This window comes from Carassius gibelio, chromosome B5 (assembly GCF_023724105.1).
Source record: "Carassius gibelio isolate Cgi1373 ecotype wild population from Czech Republic chromosome B5, carGib1.2-hapl.c, whole genome shotgun sequence".
NCBI lineage: Eukaryota > Metazoa > Chordata > Actinopteri > Cypriniformes > Cyprinidae > Carassius > Carassius gibelio.
The window spans coordinates 19,742,837-19,762,675 of NC_068400.1; the positions used below are offsets into that span (position 1 = coordinate 19,742,837).

At 37.0% G+C, this 19,839-nt stretch overlaps 1 protein-coding gene across 5 annotated transcripts in view; it reads right to left on the reverse strand.

Moving 5' to 3' along the window:
* LOC127957305 (microtubule-associated serine/threonine-protein kinase 4) overlaps positions 1 to 19,839 on the reverse strand; it is a 145,862-nt gene that overhangs the window by 38,175 nt on the left and 87,848 nt on the right. For 4 of the 5 annotated variants that reach the window (XM_052555772.1, XM_052555774.1, XM_052555773.1 and 1 more), the window contains one exon: positions 14,389 to 14,420. In XM_052555772.1, coding sequence (XP_052411732.1) covers positions 14,389 to 14,420 — 32 coding nt within the window. Of the gene's footprint in view, positions 1 to 254; positions 621 to 14,388; positions 14,421 to 19,839 lie in introns of those variants that run through there. The other variant, XM_052555775.1, reaches the window with a different exon arrangement.

The following is a 19,839-nucleotide window of genomic DNA, read 5'->3' on the forward strand; positions in this document are numbered from 1 at the left end:
TCATTTATCCAAACATGAGCTCATTCCATGAAAATGACATGCAAAGCTGCCGCAAAGGGACACCAGCTGGACCTACACAAGCTAGCAAACCTATATTTACCCTTCAACACATGCCGCAGACACTGCTACTGTGGTAATGCTGCACTGCTCAGCACAGATGTGCCGTCACCACTACAGTGACAGACACACTGCAGATAAACAGTCTGCTGTCATCCCAGCCAGAGAAGACGTGAGAGAGAAGGGAAAATACTCACTCCAATGTCAACCCCGGAATCCTCAGCCTCTCCCGCTGGGCTTTCATGGTCGCGCTGCACTCGTTCACTCTATTGTGTACATGATATATTCACGCCGCTCGTCTGCTCGCACCCCCATGCGCTGACAAAGAGCCAAAGCCAGGCTCTGGTGCAGAGAAAGCAGCTGAGAGCCGCTCACAGGGGAGTAGATACTGGGGACCCCGCGCTCTGAGCCGTTCAACTTCCACCCAGAGCTGTCAGATGTGATCATCAACTGCCTGTGGAGGGCAGGGAGGCTGGGCTACAATGCTTTTCCCCTCCCCTGTCTCTTATGCACCAGCACTAAACAGATCTAATGCCCCTCCTCCACTGAGGAAGGAGACTTACGTCAGCAAAGTAGAGTCAGAGGAGTCTACACTACATGCAGCACTTCCTAACTGCAGCAGGGTTGTTGACCATCATTCATGTTGTTGGTGTTTTTCCCACATTACACTGCAGCATAACTGTCAATGTTCAAAATAAAGGTGCAAATTAAGCAATAAATGCCTCAAAAGAACAAAGAGGACCCAAGAACAAGACGTGAAGACACCTCATTAGTTGATAAGGCAAATATAAAAGATTTGCATAGATAAGAGTTAAGAATTAATCTTTGGTGTGTAACTCATCCAGCACAGCTGCTACAGATTTGAATCATATCTCAAATCATCTGCTGTTATTTCTCTAAGCAATAAGACTTTTGGTTTTACTTGCCAGATAATAAAAGGGGCAAAAAAATTCCACAGACTTCAACTGAAGGAAGAACTTGCACTAAATTTAGAACAGAGTAAAAGTTCAAAGGGAGCTGCAAAACAAAACCACAAATCTGTACACACCACAACTGCTGAGGGTTGTACAAAAGTAGCAGAAACACAATGCACAGCAAAATAAATAAATAAAAATAAAATGTAGATGGCAAGAAAAGACAAATTTTGAAATATTTTTTTTCCTACTTGACAGCGAGAGTTATTCAATTGTTATGTGCATTGTTTTGAGTAGATATTCAATTTAAACAAATTAAAAATATGGTCCAGACTTCAAGAGGAAAGCCCTAGACATTGTACAGTATCTTTTCTGAGTCATATGGCCTCCTGCCATGCAGGTGTTGAGATATAAAATAGCCTGATAAAACATTGTATCTCACCTTTCAACAATCACATCTAACTGTTGAAATATTGTATGATCTTGTAGAAAAATTCTAAGATAACACTGCTTTGGAGACGAAAATTTACAGTAACTATTCCAAAAAAGTATTATCCAGGCCTCTGCTGGGAAGGAATGACATATAAACACTGAATAGCTCTTCTTTAATGAATAGGACAAAACATAAATGTTCTAGAATGCCTTGAAAAAAAATCTTGTGATTATATTGCACTAGTCTGTACCAGGCACTGAGTTTCACTAGGGACAAAGGTGCTTGGAGACCGCTGCTATAATGAGCTCAAGATTTAACAAGCAATTTAACACGAGCTCTGCTAAAGACCTGCTAATAAAACTCAAAAACGGGGAAAAGGCATCAGACCTGAAACCACATGTGTCCTTCTGCTTGGCAACATCAATATGCTCCAGTAAAATGAGAGACATATTCCTCAAAACCCTATATGATGTAGGAAATGGCTAAAAAGATGAAGATAAATGAAGATGAAGATTGTGATAAATGGCATACTTGAAAACATTACTAATCAATTATTGTAACATCATGTTTGAATACTTACATCGCATCTGAAATGTACTTTGAAACAAGCGTGCCAACAAAATTAAGAGGATCATAACTAATTCTTGCAGCAGCAACAACAACAACAAACACCCTGTTCACTTACACTCTCATGGGTGCATATATATGCTGATTTGCGTATGTACTTTGTACTTTCTGCAATATCTGCTTGAGTGGAAACTGATATTACTGTAATGCTGGACAATCTTTCAAGTGCTCAGGCAAACAACAAGATGAAGATTTACATTTAATCATTTAGCAATTTAGCAGATGCTTTTATCCCAAGCAACTTAGCAATAAAGGCAATAGAAGCAATCAAAGTTGTTTTGTTTTTTTCTTGCTATTCTTGCTATTAATTAACTATTAACAACAACTTTTGCCTCAGTCTCCTAATTATTGCTTAGTAAAGTAGTTACGTTAAGGTATTGAGTAGATTAGGTATGAAAAATATGGTCATGCAGAATATGTGCTTTACAAGTACTAATAAATAGCCAAAAGGCATGCTAATTAACCAGTGGACCGTGTTTGAAATTGTTTAATTTGTATCTCTATTTATTTATTTGTGCTATTTACACAATGTTTAAGCTTGTTAAAGTTTGTAAGTGTCCGAGTACATAAACTGAATAATAAAATATAAAATAGCACCACATAGTCTTCAGTGTAAAATAAAATATACAGTCAAACCAAAATGTATTCAGACACCTTCAACATTTCTTACATTATCATAGTTCATCAGCTATAGTTTAAAACATGGTAATAAAATAGAACAAGAACTCAGAGTTAAACTGTGACAGAATAAATTAATCTCAATAATGTCAGAAAACTTTGATAAAAAGGTGTGTAATGGATTAAAATCAAACAAAACTGTTAGTATGCCAATGGGTTTATTTTTATTTTTTTTATAAAGCACAATAAAACAACGATGGTTGACCATTGTGCTGAACAATATAATTTAAAAAGAAAAATAAATAGAAACAAATAATAATTAGACATAATAGACTCCTGTTGGCTCATACACTAAAAGCCTTCTCAAAGAGGTAGGCTTAAAGCTTTGTTTTAAAAAGAGATTCCGTTTCAATTATTCTAATAAGAGATTGGAAGACTATACTACAATTTAGGGCCGGCTATGGCAAAAGCCTGGTCACCTTTTCTCTTCAGCCTAGATTAAGAGTTTTTGATTCAATGACCATAGACATCTAGCTGGACTCGAACTCAACAGATCACAAAGGTACGAAGGTGCCAGACCATTTAAAACCTTAAAAACAAGAAGTACAATTTAAAATTTTAATATTGACTGGCAGCCAGTGCAAAGACAGTAGGATGGGAGTTATATGCTCATATTTGCGAGTTCCAGTCAAAACTCTGGCAGCTGAATTTTGCACCACTTGTAGGCGATTTATACATGATTGGTTAATACCAATATACATTGAATTGCAGTAGTGTAGTCGAGAAGAGATAAAAGAATGTATAGCTCTCTCAAACTCAGCACAAGTTAAAAAACCCTTCACCTCAGCAAGGAGTCTGAGCTGAAAAAAAAAAAAAAAAACTTGATTTAACTACTGCATTTACTTGCTTATCAAAAGTCAAAGCAGAATCGAACACAACACCCAAATTTACAGAGGGGTCGACATATGCAGCCAGATCACCCAGCATTTGCTGTATGTTGCCAGATACAGCTATAGAACCGAACACAATTGCCTCAGTCTTACTCTCATTGAGATTAAAAAAAAAATTAAGAGACATCCAGCTCTGCACTCAAGCTCTGGTTGTCATTTTGCTTAAAAGGCACATCAATTTGCGTGTCATCAGCATAACAATGAAACGACACTTTGTGCTTATTAAACCCAAAGGGAGCCCAAAGGGAGCCCAAAGGGAGCATATACAATGAAAATAAAATTGGAGCTAGGATATAACCTTGAGAAACTCCACAAGTCAACATTGATTTAGAGGATGAGCACTTATCCACACAAACTGAGAAAGTTCTATTATTCAAGTAAGATTTGAACCATTCCAGGACAGAACCACTAATACCCACACAGTGATCAAGACGGGAAAAATAATATTTACACAACTATCAATACTTTGTTGACCAATTACCAAGCAATGTTTAATATTGTTCACTCTATGGTTAATTAGCAATTAAAAAAGAAACACTTAAGCAAAACATGGTCAGGTCAAAGTTTCTGAATAAAAACAATTTGGGACCAAAAATTATCAATTTCACTGGTAGTCCACAGTATAAAATTTTTTTGGGTATAATTTTTCACAGTTCGGTTTATTTTGCTGTACTCAAATGAACTAGGGTCCTGCACCCACTAATAAAAATACCAAAAAAATTATATCTGGTGCCTGAATAATTTTAGGTTTGTCTGTGGATTAATTCTTGTTAAAATTACAAAGTAATTCCGTCAAGAGCAGTAAATTATTTTCTGTCTTTCATTTTCTTCTATTTACATTAAAATTAAATTAGGAGCAGTAACTTTAAGAGACAATGCATCAGTTATAATTTTACAGATCCAATTTCTTTCTCCACTGTTTACTTTAGTTGAAGACATAACATTTTATTAAAAAGACAGGTGTCATTTTGTAAGTATTTGTCGGTACAAGAGCAAGAGGAGGCAAATTCAGTGTTCAAGGGCTTTAAGACGCATCTCTCTGCATGAGGCCTGTGCACACAGAACACTGCGCGCTGGTGCTGAACTGGGCTTTTTCACATCTTTTTCTGTTCGCACGTTTAAACTGCGATTTGTATTTGTTCATTCATGTGCAGGAGGATGCGAAGGAGAGCTCGGTTCGGTGTTGCTGTCCGTGAGATGCGGCTTTCTGATACTCAGTCTTGTGTTTGAATGATTTCAACTCTTTTGAATGCTTAAATTGGCAAAACTTAAAACATGTGAAAATGATAAACTATCGTTACGACACACACCAGTGGCCCATCAACTTTTTAGGTTGGCCTTAACCAGTCGGTTGAGATCGTTGAGGCCCCCCCCTCAGCCGTGGGCCCCATAATCGTCACCACCTTTCACCCCACTAGCGACGGCCCTGCATACACATCTGACATGAGAACAAAAAAAATATATATATATATTTAGCAAGACTTAAAGAATAAATAATGTGCAGAATCTGGAACAGTAGATTGATTTATGTATCGATTATATTTACTCTATATCGAACTGTATAAATAATAGATATATGCATATGTATTTACATAATACTTGAGAAAGGCAACAATTAATGATGTAGAATGATTTACAGCAATGAATTACAGAACACAAGTAATAATTCATATGTTGCCTGTTAAACTGGAGATGGTATGGGGGAAAATCAGTTTTTATGTCTAGATCTTCCAGTGAACATATCTGTAGCGTCTGCCTGAGGGGAGAAGTGCAACATTGGCCACCGTGAGAGGGGTCTTTGATTATATTACCTGCCTGTTTCTTCACTCTGGAGTTGTACAAGTCCTGTAGACTTGGCAGGTGCACAACAATGATCCTTTCTGCTGTCCTAACAGTTCGTTGCAGTCTTCTTAAATCTAATTTGCTGGCTGACCCAATTCAGACAGTTATAGAAGAGCACAGAACCGATTCAAAAACATTTCATTTGTGCATGTGGCAGGTTGAATTTTTTCAGCTGACGAAGGAAGTACAACCTCTGCAGGGCCTTTTTCACAATGGAGTCAATGTGATGGTCCCACTTCAGGTCCTGAGAGATGGTTGTGCCCAGGAACCTGAATGACTCCACTACAGGCACAGAGCTGTCCATGATGGTGAGTGGGGGGAGAGCAGGGGGGTTTCTCCTGAAGTCCACATTCACCTCCACAGTTTTGAGTGTGTTTAGCTCCAGGTTGTTGTGACTACACCAGACAGCCAGCCGCTCAACCTCTCGTACGTCTGTAAGCAGACTAGTCTCCGTCCTGGATGAGACCAAAGATTTTGGTGTCATCTGCAAACTTCAGGAGCTTGACAGAGGGGTCTTTAGAGGTGCAGTCATTTGTGTAGAGGAAGAAGAGCAGTGAGGAGAGAACATAACCCTGGGGAGCTCCAGTGCTGATGGTGCAGGTGTTGGATGTAAGCTTTCCCATCCTCACTAGCTGCTGCCTGTCTGTCAGAAAGCTGGTGATCCACTGACAGATGGAGGTACGCACAGAGAGCTGTGTGAGATTGTTCTGAAGGGTGTCCGGGCTGATGGGGTTGAAAGCGGAACTGAAGTCCACAAACAAGATCCTTGCATAAGTCCCTGGTTTGTCCAGGTGTTGGAAGATTTAGTTCAATCCCATATTGATTACATCATCCACAGACCGGTTTGCTTGGTAAGCAATCTGCAGGGGTCCAGAAAGGGTCCAGTAATGTCCTTTAAGTAGTCCAACACCAGTCTCTCAAATGACAGTGCTGGGGGATGGGGTACTGTAGCTGGTGATGGCTTTCAGGCTATTCTACAATGATGTAGAGTCATTACTTGAAAGCTGTTTTTTTTTTTTTTTTTTAGCTTTTCAGAGTAGTTTAACTTTGCCAATCTTATCTCCTCATTCACTGTGTATTTGGCCTGTTTGTACCAGTCTTTGAACAAGCAGTTTTGTAGAAACTAGATATGAAGGCTAAACCAATTACACCACAAATGTGAAAGCAGTGAGACTAAAGGGCTGCATTTCAGGAAAAGTAAATGGTTGTCCACAGTTGGCAGGCTCATGGGAGCACACAATTGCAGATGACAGTGTACAGCACATCAGACCAAGCAGGAGTAGCCGGCGGTCAGGAAGTGGGGCGTAGGGACAGAACCAAGTTAAACACCTGCAGCAGTTTTTCTGAATTAGGTCAAACCCACTGCTGAGAAACTGGATTAGCAAAGTTATTTATCTGGAACATATTTATCTGAAGCAAAAAGACTGTTTTAATGTATAATCAAAACGGCTTTGATCTTTTAGATTGTTCAAGAATGTTCGAGGGTCATTGTGTGCATGTACACATGTGTAATGAGGGAATGAAGCAATCAGCTGAGGATGCTGGGTCTGCTCCATTGGGATTAAACAGGTCACACTTCACTCATTACCCTCTATTTACAGTCATTAACTGCTATAACCCCTTCTTTTCCACACTGCCATCATATTGGATGTGCATTAGAAGGATATATAAATGAATTAAAAGATGTCAACTTAAAGCCATCATATTTCAATGATTGTGTATTTTCCAATAATGGAAGTAATTATTGTATACACAATGCCCTCAAGTATATGTGGATTATTTCAAAGAAAGGTTTTTCAATTAATTAATTAGAGAAGAGTCCCTTTTTATGTGCATTACTGTATGTGTCTGTTTTTGAGAGACTTGGGTTAAGAGTTGCTTAGTCACATAAACCTAGTGTTATCAGACAGTGGGCCTTTGGTTGCTAGGGAACCAGCGGCCTGGTCAGTCCATTTTAAGGTGATAGCTTCTGTTTGGGGGGAAGGGTCCATAGACCCTTTGGTTAGATGAGGAGGCGTTACATATTATTTGTTTAATGTATCATATAGTTGCGAGTATCATATAGTCACCAGTCTCTCAAATGACAGTGCTGGGGGATGGGGTACTGTAGCTGGTGATGGCTTTCAGGCTATTCTACAATGATGTAGAGTCATTACTTGAAAGCTGTTTTTTTTTTTTTTTTTTTAGCTTTTCAGAGTAGTTTAACTTTGCCAATCTTATCTCCTCATTCACTGTGTATTTGGCCTGTTTGTACCAGTCTTTGAACAAGCAGTTTTGTAGAAACTAGATATGAAGGCTAAACCAATTACACCACAAATGTGAAAGCAGTGAGACTAAAGGGCTGCATTTCAGGAAAAGTAAATGGTTGTCCACAGTTGGCAGGCTCATGGGAGCACACAATTGCAGATGACAGTGTACAGCACATCAGACCAAGCAGGAGTAGCCGGCGGTCAGGAAGTGGGGCGTAGGGACAGAACCAAGTTAAACACCTGCAGCAGTTTTTCTGAATTAGGTCAAACCCACTGCTGAGAAACTGGATTAGCAAAGTTATTTATCTGGAACATATTTATCTGAAGCAAAGAGACTGTTTTAATGTATAATCAAAACGGCTTTGATCTTTTAGATTGTTCAAGAATGTTCGAGGGTCATTGTGTGCATGTACACATGTGTAATGAGGGAATGAAGCAATCAGCTGAGGATGCTGGGTCTGCTCCATTGGGATTAAACAGGTCACACTTCACTCATTACCCTCTATTTACAGTCATTAATTGCTATAACCCCTTCTTTTCCACACTGCCATCATATTGGATGTGCATTAGAAGGATATATAAATGAATTAAAAGATGTCAACTTAAAGCCATCATATTTCAATGATTGTGTATTTTCCAATAATGGAAGTAATTATTGTATACACAATGCCCTCAAGTATATGTGGATTATTTCAAAGAAAGGTTTTTCAATTAATTAATTAGAGAAGAGTCCCTTTTTATGTGCATTACTGTATGTGTCTGTTTTTGAGAGACTTGGGTTAAGAGTTGCTTAGTCACATAAACCTAGTGTTATCAGACAGTGGGCCTTTGGTTGCTAGGGAACCAGCGGCCTGGTCAGTCCATTTTAAGGTGATAGCTTCTGTTTGGGGGGAAGGGTCCATAGACCCTTTGGTTAAAAGAGGAGGCGTTACATATTATTTGTTTAATGTATCATATAGTTGCGAGTCTGATTGGTCCAAATGCTACAGCGTTTTTCATTAAATAATAATTTAAAAAAAATTATTAAAAAAAAGGTGCACTGCAAAATATAAAATTGTAAATTGAAATACTGTTTAACTGAAACGGTTTAAATAAAAAAATGCAATTTACTAAAACAGAAATAAAAAACAAGCTAATAAATATTTGTTATCAAATAATAAAATAACAAAATTACTAAAACTTGTAAATATATATATATATATATATAAATCAAACCTAAACCTAACCACCCAACACCCTAGTAACATCATATCAACACCCTTTCAACAGATCATAACTTCATGGTGATAAGGTAAAAGAAAATTTACACAAAAAGTTTAAACGTTGCCATGGCAATTAGTCTAAATGAAATGCAAAGTGAAATTAAATACGTTTAAGTACTAAAGTTACTAAAACTAAAATCTATATAGAAATCTATAAATAAAAAATAAATAAATAAATAAGTGGATATGGATTTAAAAATGGATAAGGTTTAAAAAGTCAAAGTCAAAACTCATTTCAGGGCCACTGACCTGCTGCTGCCAAAACTGATGCATAAACGGGTGACTCACCCATAAATTAACATTCAGTAAACACATCTGGAGAGCATGACCTGAGAGTCCATAATCTCCCCATCCACCACTTCAACAACATCCCACTGTTGATCAAGCCCAGTCACATGACCATTGCATTGACTCCCTTTCAGAAACCCTAACCCTAACAGACAACCGTAACAGCACATTCATCATACAATGCCTGTGCCGTCGTCACAGCAGAATGCCATAAATCATAAACGCAAAAGGCCAATAAAATTAATTGACATGTTTTTTTCTTCTAATTTGTTTCTGACAGGTTGAGACATACTGAGGATCTATCATACATCTAACCGAGGGAGCGTAACTGACGTAAAACTGGCATGATGAGCATGTATTTTCAGAGAAACTGCACTAGCAATCAGTTTTCCCATAAATAAATATATTTTTTAAAAGAACAGTGAACATTGTACGTGAGAGCTGCGGAGTGGAAAAAGTGTGACATGTTTAAAACAGGTTGAAACAGGATATGTAAACCAGCAAACAAACAAAAAATGTTTACTGTAGAATTGTACATTTGCCACATATCCCGTGTGAACTTCAGTTACTGTGCGGGATGGATGGATGGATAAATAAATAAATGCATGTCATAATTATAATAAAAAGGGAAGAAACACAACAAGGTGGTATGGGGTCAATCAAACAATATGGCTTATATATTGTAAGGTACATTCCTAATGTTAATTTTTCCAAACTAAAAGCTACCATTGCACAACCTTTGATTTTGTGATCTTGGTAAAGTACAGATTGTACATTCACATATGCCTGACAGGTCAACTGACACCAAACACAGACATCAGGGTCACCGTAAAAAAACTGCCAACTGTTATGGTTTCTAAATATAGAACATTAAATCTCTGACCTATAACAAACACAAATAGCCACAACCACCGCCACCAAACAGACATATAAACATATGCCAGACCCTTCTTGAAGTGTCATTACCTTGACTCCTCCAAACTTTACTGATAAGAGTATAAAACAAATATATATGCCTATAATTCTATATATGGTACATAGGCCTACAACTATAGGGTGGTCAATCAGTCTTATTAATAGAATTAATTACACAAATTGTGATAAATTAACCTGAAATGGTAATTGTTTAAATTGGGTTTCTCTTCATCATTAAATTATAAATCTCTAAATTATAGTGTTAAATTAACAGCCCTAATAAAGACCATTTTGATGCAGACCAGAGATCCATCCGTCCATTCATTTGGACCGGGTTGCGGTGACAGCAGGCTAAGGATGTCCTTTTCCCTGGCCACTACCTCAAACTCATCTAGGGGGATCCCAAGGCGTTCACCTGGCCAGCCAATAGATATAATCCGTCCTGGTCTGCCCTGGGGTCTCTTCCTTGTTGGACATGCCTGGAACACTTCCACTGGAAGGCATACAGGAGCCATTCTTTAAACGGTGTGGAGCAGAAGCTCTATTCTGAGTCTCTCCTGGATATCAGAATTTTGCTGCCGGTCTCTCAGGGTCAGCCCAGACCGAAGAGAAAACTCAACATATACTCAACCGCTTATACACACACACTTTTTCTTTTGGTCTTCAACAAGAGCTCATGACCATAGGTTGGAGCACATATTGACTGGTAAGTTGAGAGCTTTGCCTTCAGGCATTGCTCTCTTTTCACCATGACAGCTGGCCCTGACCCAGTGTCACTAGACCAATCTGACTGTCAATCTCATGCCCCAACCTACCCACAGTTGTGAAAAAGACCTTGAGGAACTCGCCACTATGCACTCAATTGCAAACGGCCCAGGTAAACACTGGTATCATCCACAAAAAGCAGATATGCCATCCTAAGACCCCCAATACTAGACACTTTCCATCCCTCGGCTGTGCCTTCAAGTCCATGAATATCCATCCATTTCACTATGAAGAGCCAAAAATCGCACTTGATTAAAGTGCTTGGGCAGAAAACATTGCATTATATCCAACTATATCCTATTAAAATGTAAACATTTTTCAGGAGCTGGAAGTGGTGACAAGGTCGCCAATATAACACCCGATATTTGGCATTTTTCAAATACTGGCATCGGCCGATAAGTATTTCTTATTGGTCGATGCGTTTGAGGCGGGACTTTTCTTTAGACGGCATGCCAGACTTTTATTTTGACGGCGCTGAGAACAGCAGCACCTGAGGACACAGTACTCACATTCTCCCTCTCGTTTGTCATCGTAGTTATCAGTTCTGTCTAATATGGACAGAGGTTTGTATGTAAAATGAGTGTTACCTTTTTGTGTAGTGTTAGTGGTTTAGTGTTACCAGGCTTTATTTGAAAAATATGATACCCAATGCACACCAACTTCCCAGAATACTTAGTGCCATGTTGGTTACAGTGTTTATATCCTTTATAATTATATTTTTATTAAATATTTATTTATTTGTGAAAAAAAACTTCACAACTAAGCACAACTAAGCATAAGTATTTTTTTTATACATTACCCATTTTCAAATGAATTTCTTAAATATTAATTAACTTAAAATCAAAACAACATATCAGGCTTTATATCAGCTATCAGCCACCCTGCTTTCCAAGATATCAAATAGCCTGTCAAAGAAACAATACTGGTCGACTATAAGGGATTCTCCAGCCACGACGCCAATGGAGACTAGCAGACCCGCGGCGATCCCACCTGTCAGGCTGTCAGGAGACAGCGGTGGTGATGGTGAGGACTGGTACAGGGGTGGTGGGAAAGAGAGGTTGGGCAGGAGTTCTGGATGCTCAGGGGGCTTATGGTGTGCCCACACACATCATAAGGCCACTTCCAGCACCGTGAGTGCCAGTGAAAGAGGGAACGACCTCCGTGGTTGCTATGATATAGGCATACAGTTCAGGGCAGACAGATAATTCCAGGCAGACGGACAGTTCGATATAAACAAACAGTTCAGTTACGACCTCCGTGGTCATTTCAGGATAGACAGATGATTCAGGGCAGACAGATAATTCAGGGCAGGCAGAGAGTTCAGACGAAGGCAGGAGAAGAGGGGGCATATGTCTGCATACATGTTATCATCCTCTGAGCGCAGCTTCAGCTCAACTCTGGCAGTAGTGCAGTGGGCGGGGCTTTCATCTATGCCCTCGCTCCCTACTGACTCTTCCACCGTCACATTTCTAACAACCGGCTTGAGCACCTGGACTAATGTCGACTGAGGCTCTGACTCTGGGGCGATCCTCAGCACTGTCACTCTCCTAGACGATGGCTCGTCTGGCTCTGGTTCTCTGTTAGCAGTGGGCTAAAACTTCAAAGAAGGGTGGTAGTAGGCTGGGCTCTCAAATAATAATAATAACTCAAAAGGAAAACGTAACAAACAAACAAAAACGCGGGGAAACACACCGCTTTATTTTCACTTTGAGGTCCGGGCTTCTTTCATGCTACGGTGAGATAAACGCACGAAGAAGATAAATGCAAATAGTCTTTAATAAATCCACACAAGGGTAAATCCAGGACAGAACGGGCAGGAGCACATGTGGGGACATAGTAGATTGGACAAACACTAACGGAAAACAGACAGGGACTATAGAAAAGACACACCTGAACTCAATGACATAATCAATAGAAGACAGAAACTCACAAACAGCACATCAGGGATGAACAACAAAAACAGTCAAAGGGTGTGACAATATATTTATAATTTTTCTCCAAAAAATTCTACCAGTGGCGAGGGTGTAACGCACAGATTGGTTTATTCGAACTGTCAGTAATATAAGTTTGTCCTATAACTCAATACTCCCTCATAGACATCAGACATCTTCAACAGAGAGAGGTTTCATTAATAAATGTATAGAAAGCAGGGAGTGAAGATTTCATTAATAAATGCAATGGATGAGCATGCATCCTATAAACACATTCGAGTAAACAAAGCTTTAGTTCATATTATAAAAACCTTCAGAGCAGAAACAATTCTCTCATTATTTTCATGCCTTCAACTGTGTAACACCCATGAAGGTCAAGAATTCACTTCAGTTTACACAGAGATTGCAGTTTAATAATCATTCTATGCCTACATTTACTTTTATGCATTGAGCACACACTTTTATCCAAAGTGACTTCGAGTGCATTCAGGCTACACATTTTTATTATTATTATTTTTTTAACCAGTATGCTTGTTCCCTGTGAATTGAACCCAGGACCTTTTGAGCTGTTAACGCAATCCACTGAACCACAGCAACACAATGCCATATCATGAACACTATGCCATATTATGACTTAAATTTTAATTAATTATGAAGCCCTACCATAAATGTTGCAACATACAGATGACAGTTTACTGAGGTCCCAGTTCCCAGTTCAAGAGATTGCCTGGAAGCCTTGAGCTCAACATGACAGAGTAAACAAAACTCAGCGGTATTTACAGGTATGCCATTACCATTTTGTAATCAAAATCAGCTGCAATTAAAAAAAAAAAGTTTTTTCTTCATATCATTTGTATGCAAATGAGCAACTCCAAAAATAAACAAATAAGTAAAAATATCAATGCAAGCCATGCTTTAACAAGCAAATTTTGTATGTGGATGTAAGAACAACAAAAGAACTGTTTACTCATCAACTTGACTCGACAGGGGAAGTAATTGGGAAGGTAATTTACATAAAACTGTTATTTATTTATTTTTGCTAACTAGGCACGTTTCACATCTTTGACTCAAAATCTTCTAAGCAAAAAAACAATATGAACAAGAGAACGATATGCTCTTTTCTTTTAATAGTGAAATCTAGTAATTCACTGTAAAACAGCCTGTAAGAATTGATTGATTTCTTCTCATAAGCACAAGTAAATTAAGTTTTTTTTTATTTAATTTAATTTAAATTTAATTTAAGTACACATTTATATCATGCTACCCTGACTCTGTTCTGTAGATGAAAAAAAAAAAAAATAGTATAAAATATATTAAAGTAAAAAAAAAAAAAAAAATATATATATATATATATATATATATATATATATATATATATATATATATATATATATATATATATATATATATATATATATATATATATATATATATATATATATATATATTCTTTAAAAATGTTATTCTGGGGATGCAGGTTTATGTCTAGGCTAAATTTTGAATCATGTTTAATTTAAGACAAAGTAGATTTACTCACAAACTTCCTCGTCTGGGAAGGCTGAGCTCTTTCTGTAAAAAAGCACAAAAAACAAACAACGTTCATGACTGAGTAGATTAAAACACACACACACACACACACACACACACACACCATTTATAATACTAAGAAACATTTCATGCTTGAAGGTGATGTGTGTAATAATTTCAAAGGTAAAACCATCCATAACTACTGTCCAAGTTGGATGTGGAATTTGAGCCCCCTGACAGCCAATTACCAGCAGTCTTTGCTTAGTCATTTACCATCAGTGCATGCTAACAGGTGACCCAGATTTTATTGGTAACCCCAGTGGTGCCAGCGGTGACCTAGATTTCCAGCTCTCTAGATCCATTCAGTCCCAAAGACAACATGAATATTTAACCCCTGCACTCATGCAGCTTTCTGCTCTGACTGTATGTGACACTCAAACATTTGTATGCGTAGTTTTGAATATACTATACCTTTCAAATGTTTGGGTTCAGTAAGGCAAACTTGGGGTTCTCTTATTCTGACCAAGGCTGCATTTATTTATTCAAAAATATAGTATGTTTTCAAGGGATATATATATATATATATATTAGTGTATATCTAATAATGGGAATGGATTTGCTCTGTGTTACTGTGGAACCAGAAATTTGCATATTCATAGTAGCAGAAACAATGAATAATCCCTTTTAGAGTATTGCTTAATTCTCAGTTATACATGGTTATATCTCAAAACCCTCACCTAAGCGAAGTATACCCTTTATATATATATATATATATATATATATATATATATATATATATATATATATATATATATATATATACTTAATTGAAATTAATACAATACAGACTACCACATTCCCATTTGAGCATCTGTAGAAGATCCAGCTCTTATTCCTCAATAAGCATGTGCAATTGTCACAGAAGACCACAAGAGGGCATTTGAGCTGATATAATAATTTATACAATTTGAGACCTTTTTATGTAGGAACAGCTGATGCGTTGTTATACTACGCTCCAATATAAAATATATATTGCCATTACAAAGTGATAAAATCAGTAAAACACAGGTCTGCTATCTGTACATGACCAGAAAAGAATATATGGAAAAAAGATGAATGTGTGTGAAAAGAACAAAATAGAAAATTATTTATAAGAGATCCAGTCACACCATTAACACAGATGTCTTGAATAAACCCAGTAATCCGGTAACTTTCATAAAAGTTATTATGATTATATTTTTTTCATTTATACTACTTTTTTATTTTTAATTAACCATTTCACCTCTGTACCTTCATCATACTGATTAACAGAAAAATAGCTCATGCATTCAGCATAAAATACATATATTCCAGCTGGACTACCGTTTCCAAAAATGGGATGTCACATTTCCAGCAGCAGCTATTTCTGAACTTCTGATGTGCGACTGTGACTTCAAGCTCTGTCTTATGGTGCTGCATCACCGTAAGAAACCGTAGCATTCATGCTACTCAAAATAATGAATGAAAAGGAGCTCTGGAGCTGCTGCAGAGCACAGCAGGGAACAGTAGAGAAATACTGCGACTCTAGCAGGGTTTACCCATGAATTCAATGCTGGGCAGGCTCCCCCACGGCTCAACATGAATATACGCATTACTTTTCACTCTTAAAGCAACTGGGAAAGATGTGTCTCTGGAAAGCTGGGAATGATTGAATTATATTTCCATCATGTTTCAGTGGAATTACTAAAAAAAATAATAATAATAAACAAATAAATAATGGGGGAAAGTTAAAGAGGATCACACTATGAACATTGTGAGGATGTGGAAAAGATCCATACTGCATAAGAGGTATAAAAACTATATTTACAACAGACATGATATCTGACATTACAAGATATTTAACATGAATGTTACAACTTTATAATATTTTATTTTAATGCAAAAGTACAAAATGACATTTTTTGGACCCACTTTATATTAAGTGGCCTTAACTACTATGTACTTACATTTTAATTATTGTACTTATATTTAAAAAAAAAACTACATGTAATTACATCTGTATTTAATTTCTGTAATTACATTTATAATTACACTTTTGACCCATACTTTACACCTTAACCCACCCTTAAACTTACCCATACCTCCAACCCTCTCCCTAACCTTACCCCTATCCCACCTCAATAGCAGCAAAAGTGTTTTACAATACAATATGAACACAATAAAGTACATTGTACTTATTTTTTATGTAAGTACATAGTAGTTAAGGCCACCTAATATAAAGTGGGACCTATTTTTTTTTTTTTGAAAGAGGTTTCTTATGGCCACCAAGACTGCATTTGCTTGACCAAAAATGCAGTTAAAACAATATTATTGTGAAATATTACAATGCTTTCTATTTTAGCATATTTTAAAATGTTAATATTTACTCCTGTTATGCTGTTATTTTTAAATGATTCCAGTGACACGCTTTTTCAAAATAAAGTCTGATTTGCTGAATTGTTACTTAAGAAAAAATATTTTTGTTACAGTTGTGCTGCTTAATATTTTTGTAGAAACCATCACAAATCTTTTTTTTTGTATTTAAGATGAATAGAAAATTCAAAAGAACATTATTTATTTAGGAATTTTTAAACAATGTAGAAGTACAGTATTTACTGTGACCTTTGATTATTTTCAGTCATTGATGATTAAATTATTAATATCTTAAAAAAATTATAATCTTTTGAAGATGAGATTCAGATGTAGATCATCCTTCGATCTTTTAACTATGAATAAATTAATTATGAGATCAGCATTACAAGGTCTTGGTACCTTCAAACATAACGTTTCAAATTTGACGATTGAGGTCATTTTACTTTAGTTGACTGTTACCTATCCCACACGGAGACCGCTGAAAGTGCCTCTTTAAACGGCTTTGTGTTGCTCGTTGTTGTATTTTAAACACAATTGCAATGCTTTCAACTGACATTATGGCATTTTAAACAAAAATATCCCAAATGTAACTGTGATGCACGTAGGGTTGTGCTGCGCAGCAAAACACACTGTTGCTCACATTAATCTGATCCTGCTGGATTCTGTTCTGGCAAATGTCAGACTTTGAATTTTTGCATTCCGGTAGGCCTTTTTTTTTTTTTTTATAACGGCTTGTAACGGCTTTAGCTAGATTTATTTGGAGGTTATTGCTCATGTCTCGTTGGGCACAAATTCAAATGTTTCCATATTCACAATGTATTTGAATATTAAACTATTATTTATAATGTAAACTAGGTTTGTACTTAACACGCATTCGCATATAGACAGAAAAGATCATCCTCTCCATATGAGCAAAAACGTCCTTGGAATAACAGCAGAGTGAACCGTTATACTAAGGTCTATTAAACTGGCAAGTGTAACCTATTAGTTTAGTTTAATTGACTATTTTATTCTGATAATGAACAGACTGCGATGTAAGTTTGAATTGCTGGAATACGTGTGCGGCAGGCTCCGGCACGAAATAAAAATAAACCTTTCAGCAAAAGTGTTTACTTTAATTTGTGCAAACTCACAATAAAACAGAAGATTTGTGTTCTAAAATAAAATAAAGCAAACAAACAGAATGCGTGTTGTCATCCTTTTCTTTCTTTGAACCTATGGTGTGCCGCCACACTTCTGTTTAAGTCCGTTATCTTAAGTAAGTCAGGTATATTTAGCATATTTTTCAAAAAAAAAAAAAAAATAATGTGCCGGTCACATCGCCTTTTAATTGCTGTTTTGAATCCAGCACTTATTTAATTTACAAATTATAAGCTCTGATTATAACTAGTGTAGTATAAAAGCTTTGTTGATTAATTTAGATGAATAATAGGTTAACTGGAAAATGCTAGATCCTGACCATCCTTCTGGATGTTGTTCGAGCCTTTAGCCTTCATTTATGTGGCTTTGTTCTGGTTTGCCGGTTGGTCACGAATTTCCACAAATTCAACAATATTTAGGCATTGTTTCTTTTCTAGAGTCTAACCCTCTAATTTCACAGGTTTACTTTATCTTTTACTTTGAATCATTGTTTTGGCATCTCTTACTGTGGTAAACATGGCAAGGGAATTAAAAAAATTTTATTGAAAATTTAAATCATGAATTAATGTTCGATGTTGTTCGATTTATTAATTTGTTCCCTTATTTTAGTTAAATCAAGGGTTATTTTAGGGAACAAAATTAATGAAACGTGGACACTTGCCACAAATGAATAAGTCATAGGAACGAATTAAGTTGTATGAATGAATAGCCTGTCCTGTGTCCATCAGCCCTGCAAAGCCCACTATATGAAACAATTATCTGAGGAAATGCCTTAGTTACTTCATTTCTATTGATTTCCGTGTAAAAGAGCTTTTGTGTTGTTTCTATTTTAAATATAGGCTACTTTTAAAGTGTAAATCATATTAAAAGCTTAAAGGGGGGGTGAAATGCTCGTTTTCACTCAATATCCTGTTAATCTTGAGTACCTATAGAGTAGTACTGTATCCTTCATAACTCCAAAAAGTCTTTAGTCTTATTATATTTATAAGAGAGATAGTCTGTACCGTTTTTTTCCCGGAAAAACACGACTGGCTGGAGGCGTGACGTGTGGGCGGAGCTAAAGAATCACGAGTGCGAGTAGGCTTTTGCGTGAGGAAAAAAACCATCATCCAAAACAAACCATGGCTAACAGTCAGATTCAGCCGTATATTTATGATCCAGAATCAGATCCAGAGGCTGAAATTTAACAAGAGCAGCAGCATCAAAGACTACAGCAGGACATCTCTATGTGGTATGTATTGAAACTGTATATATTTGCTTAGCGGTTTTGGAAAATGACTAAGTTCCACTTTATGTCGCCTTTTTTTTTTTTTTTTTAAGGTGTACATGTGAAAAGTGCAGCTTGATGACAACATCGCATGTTGTTTACTTGATGTGCTTACGCGCCGATAGCTAAGTTAACAACACAGAGATATTTGAAGCAGTTTTACTCACCTGTAAACACCTGTTTACTCGCCTGCGGTTCCAACACACGATCATGACCCTTTTTTTTTGGGACAGCATTATCCTTAAGAAATAAACGATATGCAAATCCGGCATCAAACTGGGCCTTGTTTGTAAAACAAGCATCTTCGAAATGCAGGGAACAAACAAAAACACTTGCACAACTCAGTTGATGCTCTGTAAAAATAAACTCCATCCACTGGTCCCTTAATGTTTTTTTTTTTTGGTAATCTGTGCAGGGTTGTCTTGCCCTGGCAACCAAAAACACACTTCTTTTGTGAAATTTCGCTCTCGCTCTGATCAGTGAATGTCTCTGCTCTGCTATACGGGAGCGCGCGATCTTCCGGGAGAAGTGCCCTCATGACCCATATAAGGAAATTCCACTCCATCTAACGTCACACAGACCCATACTCGAAAAAAACTTTCAGAAACTTGTGACAAACCAGGAACAAAAATACTCCTTCAAACGTACAACTTAGTTTTTGAA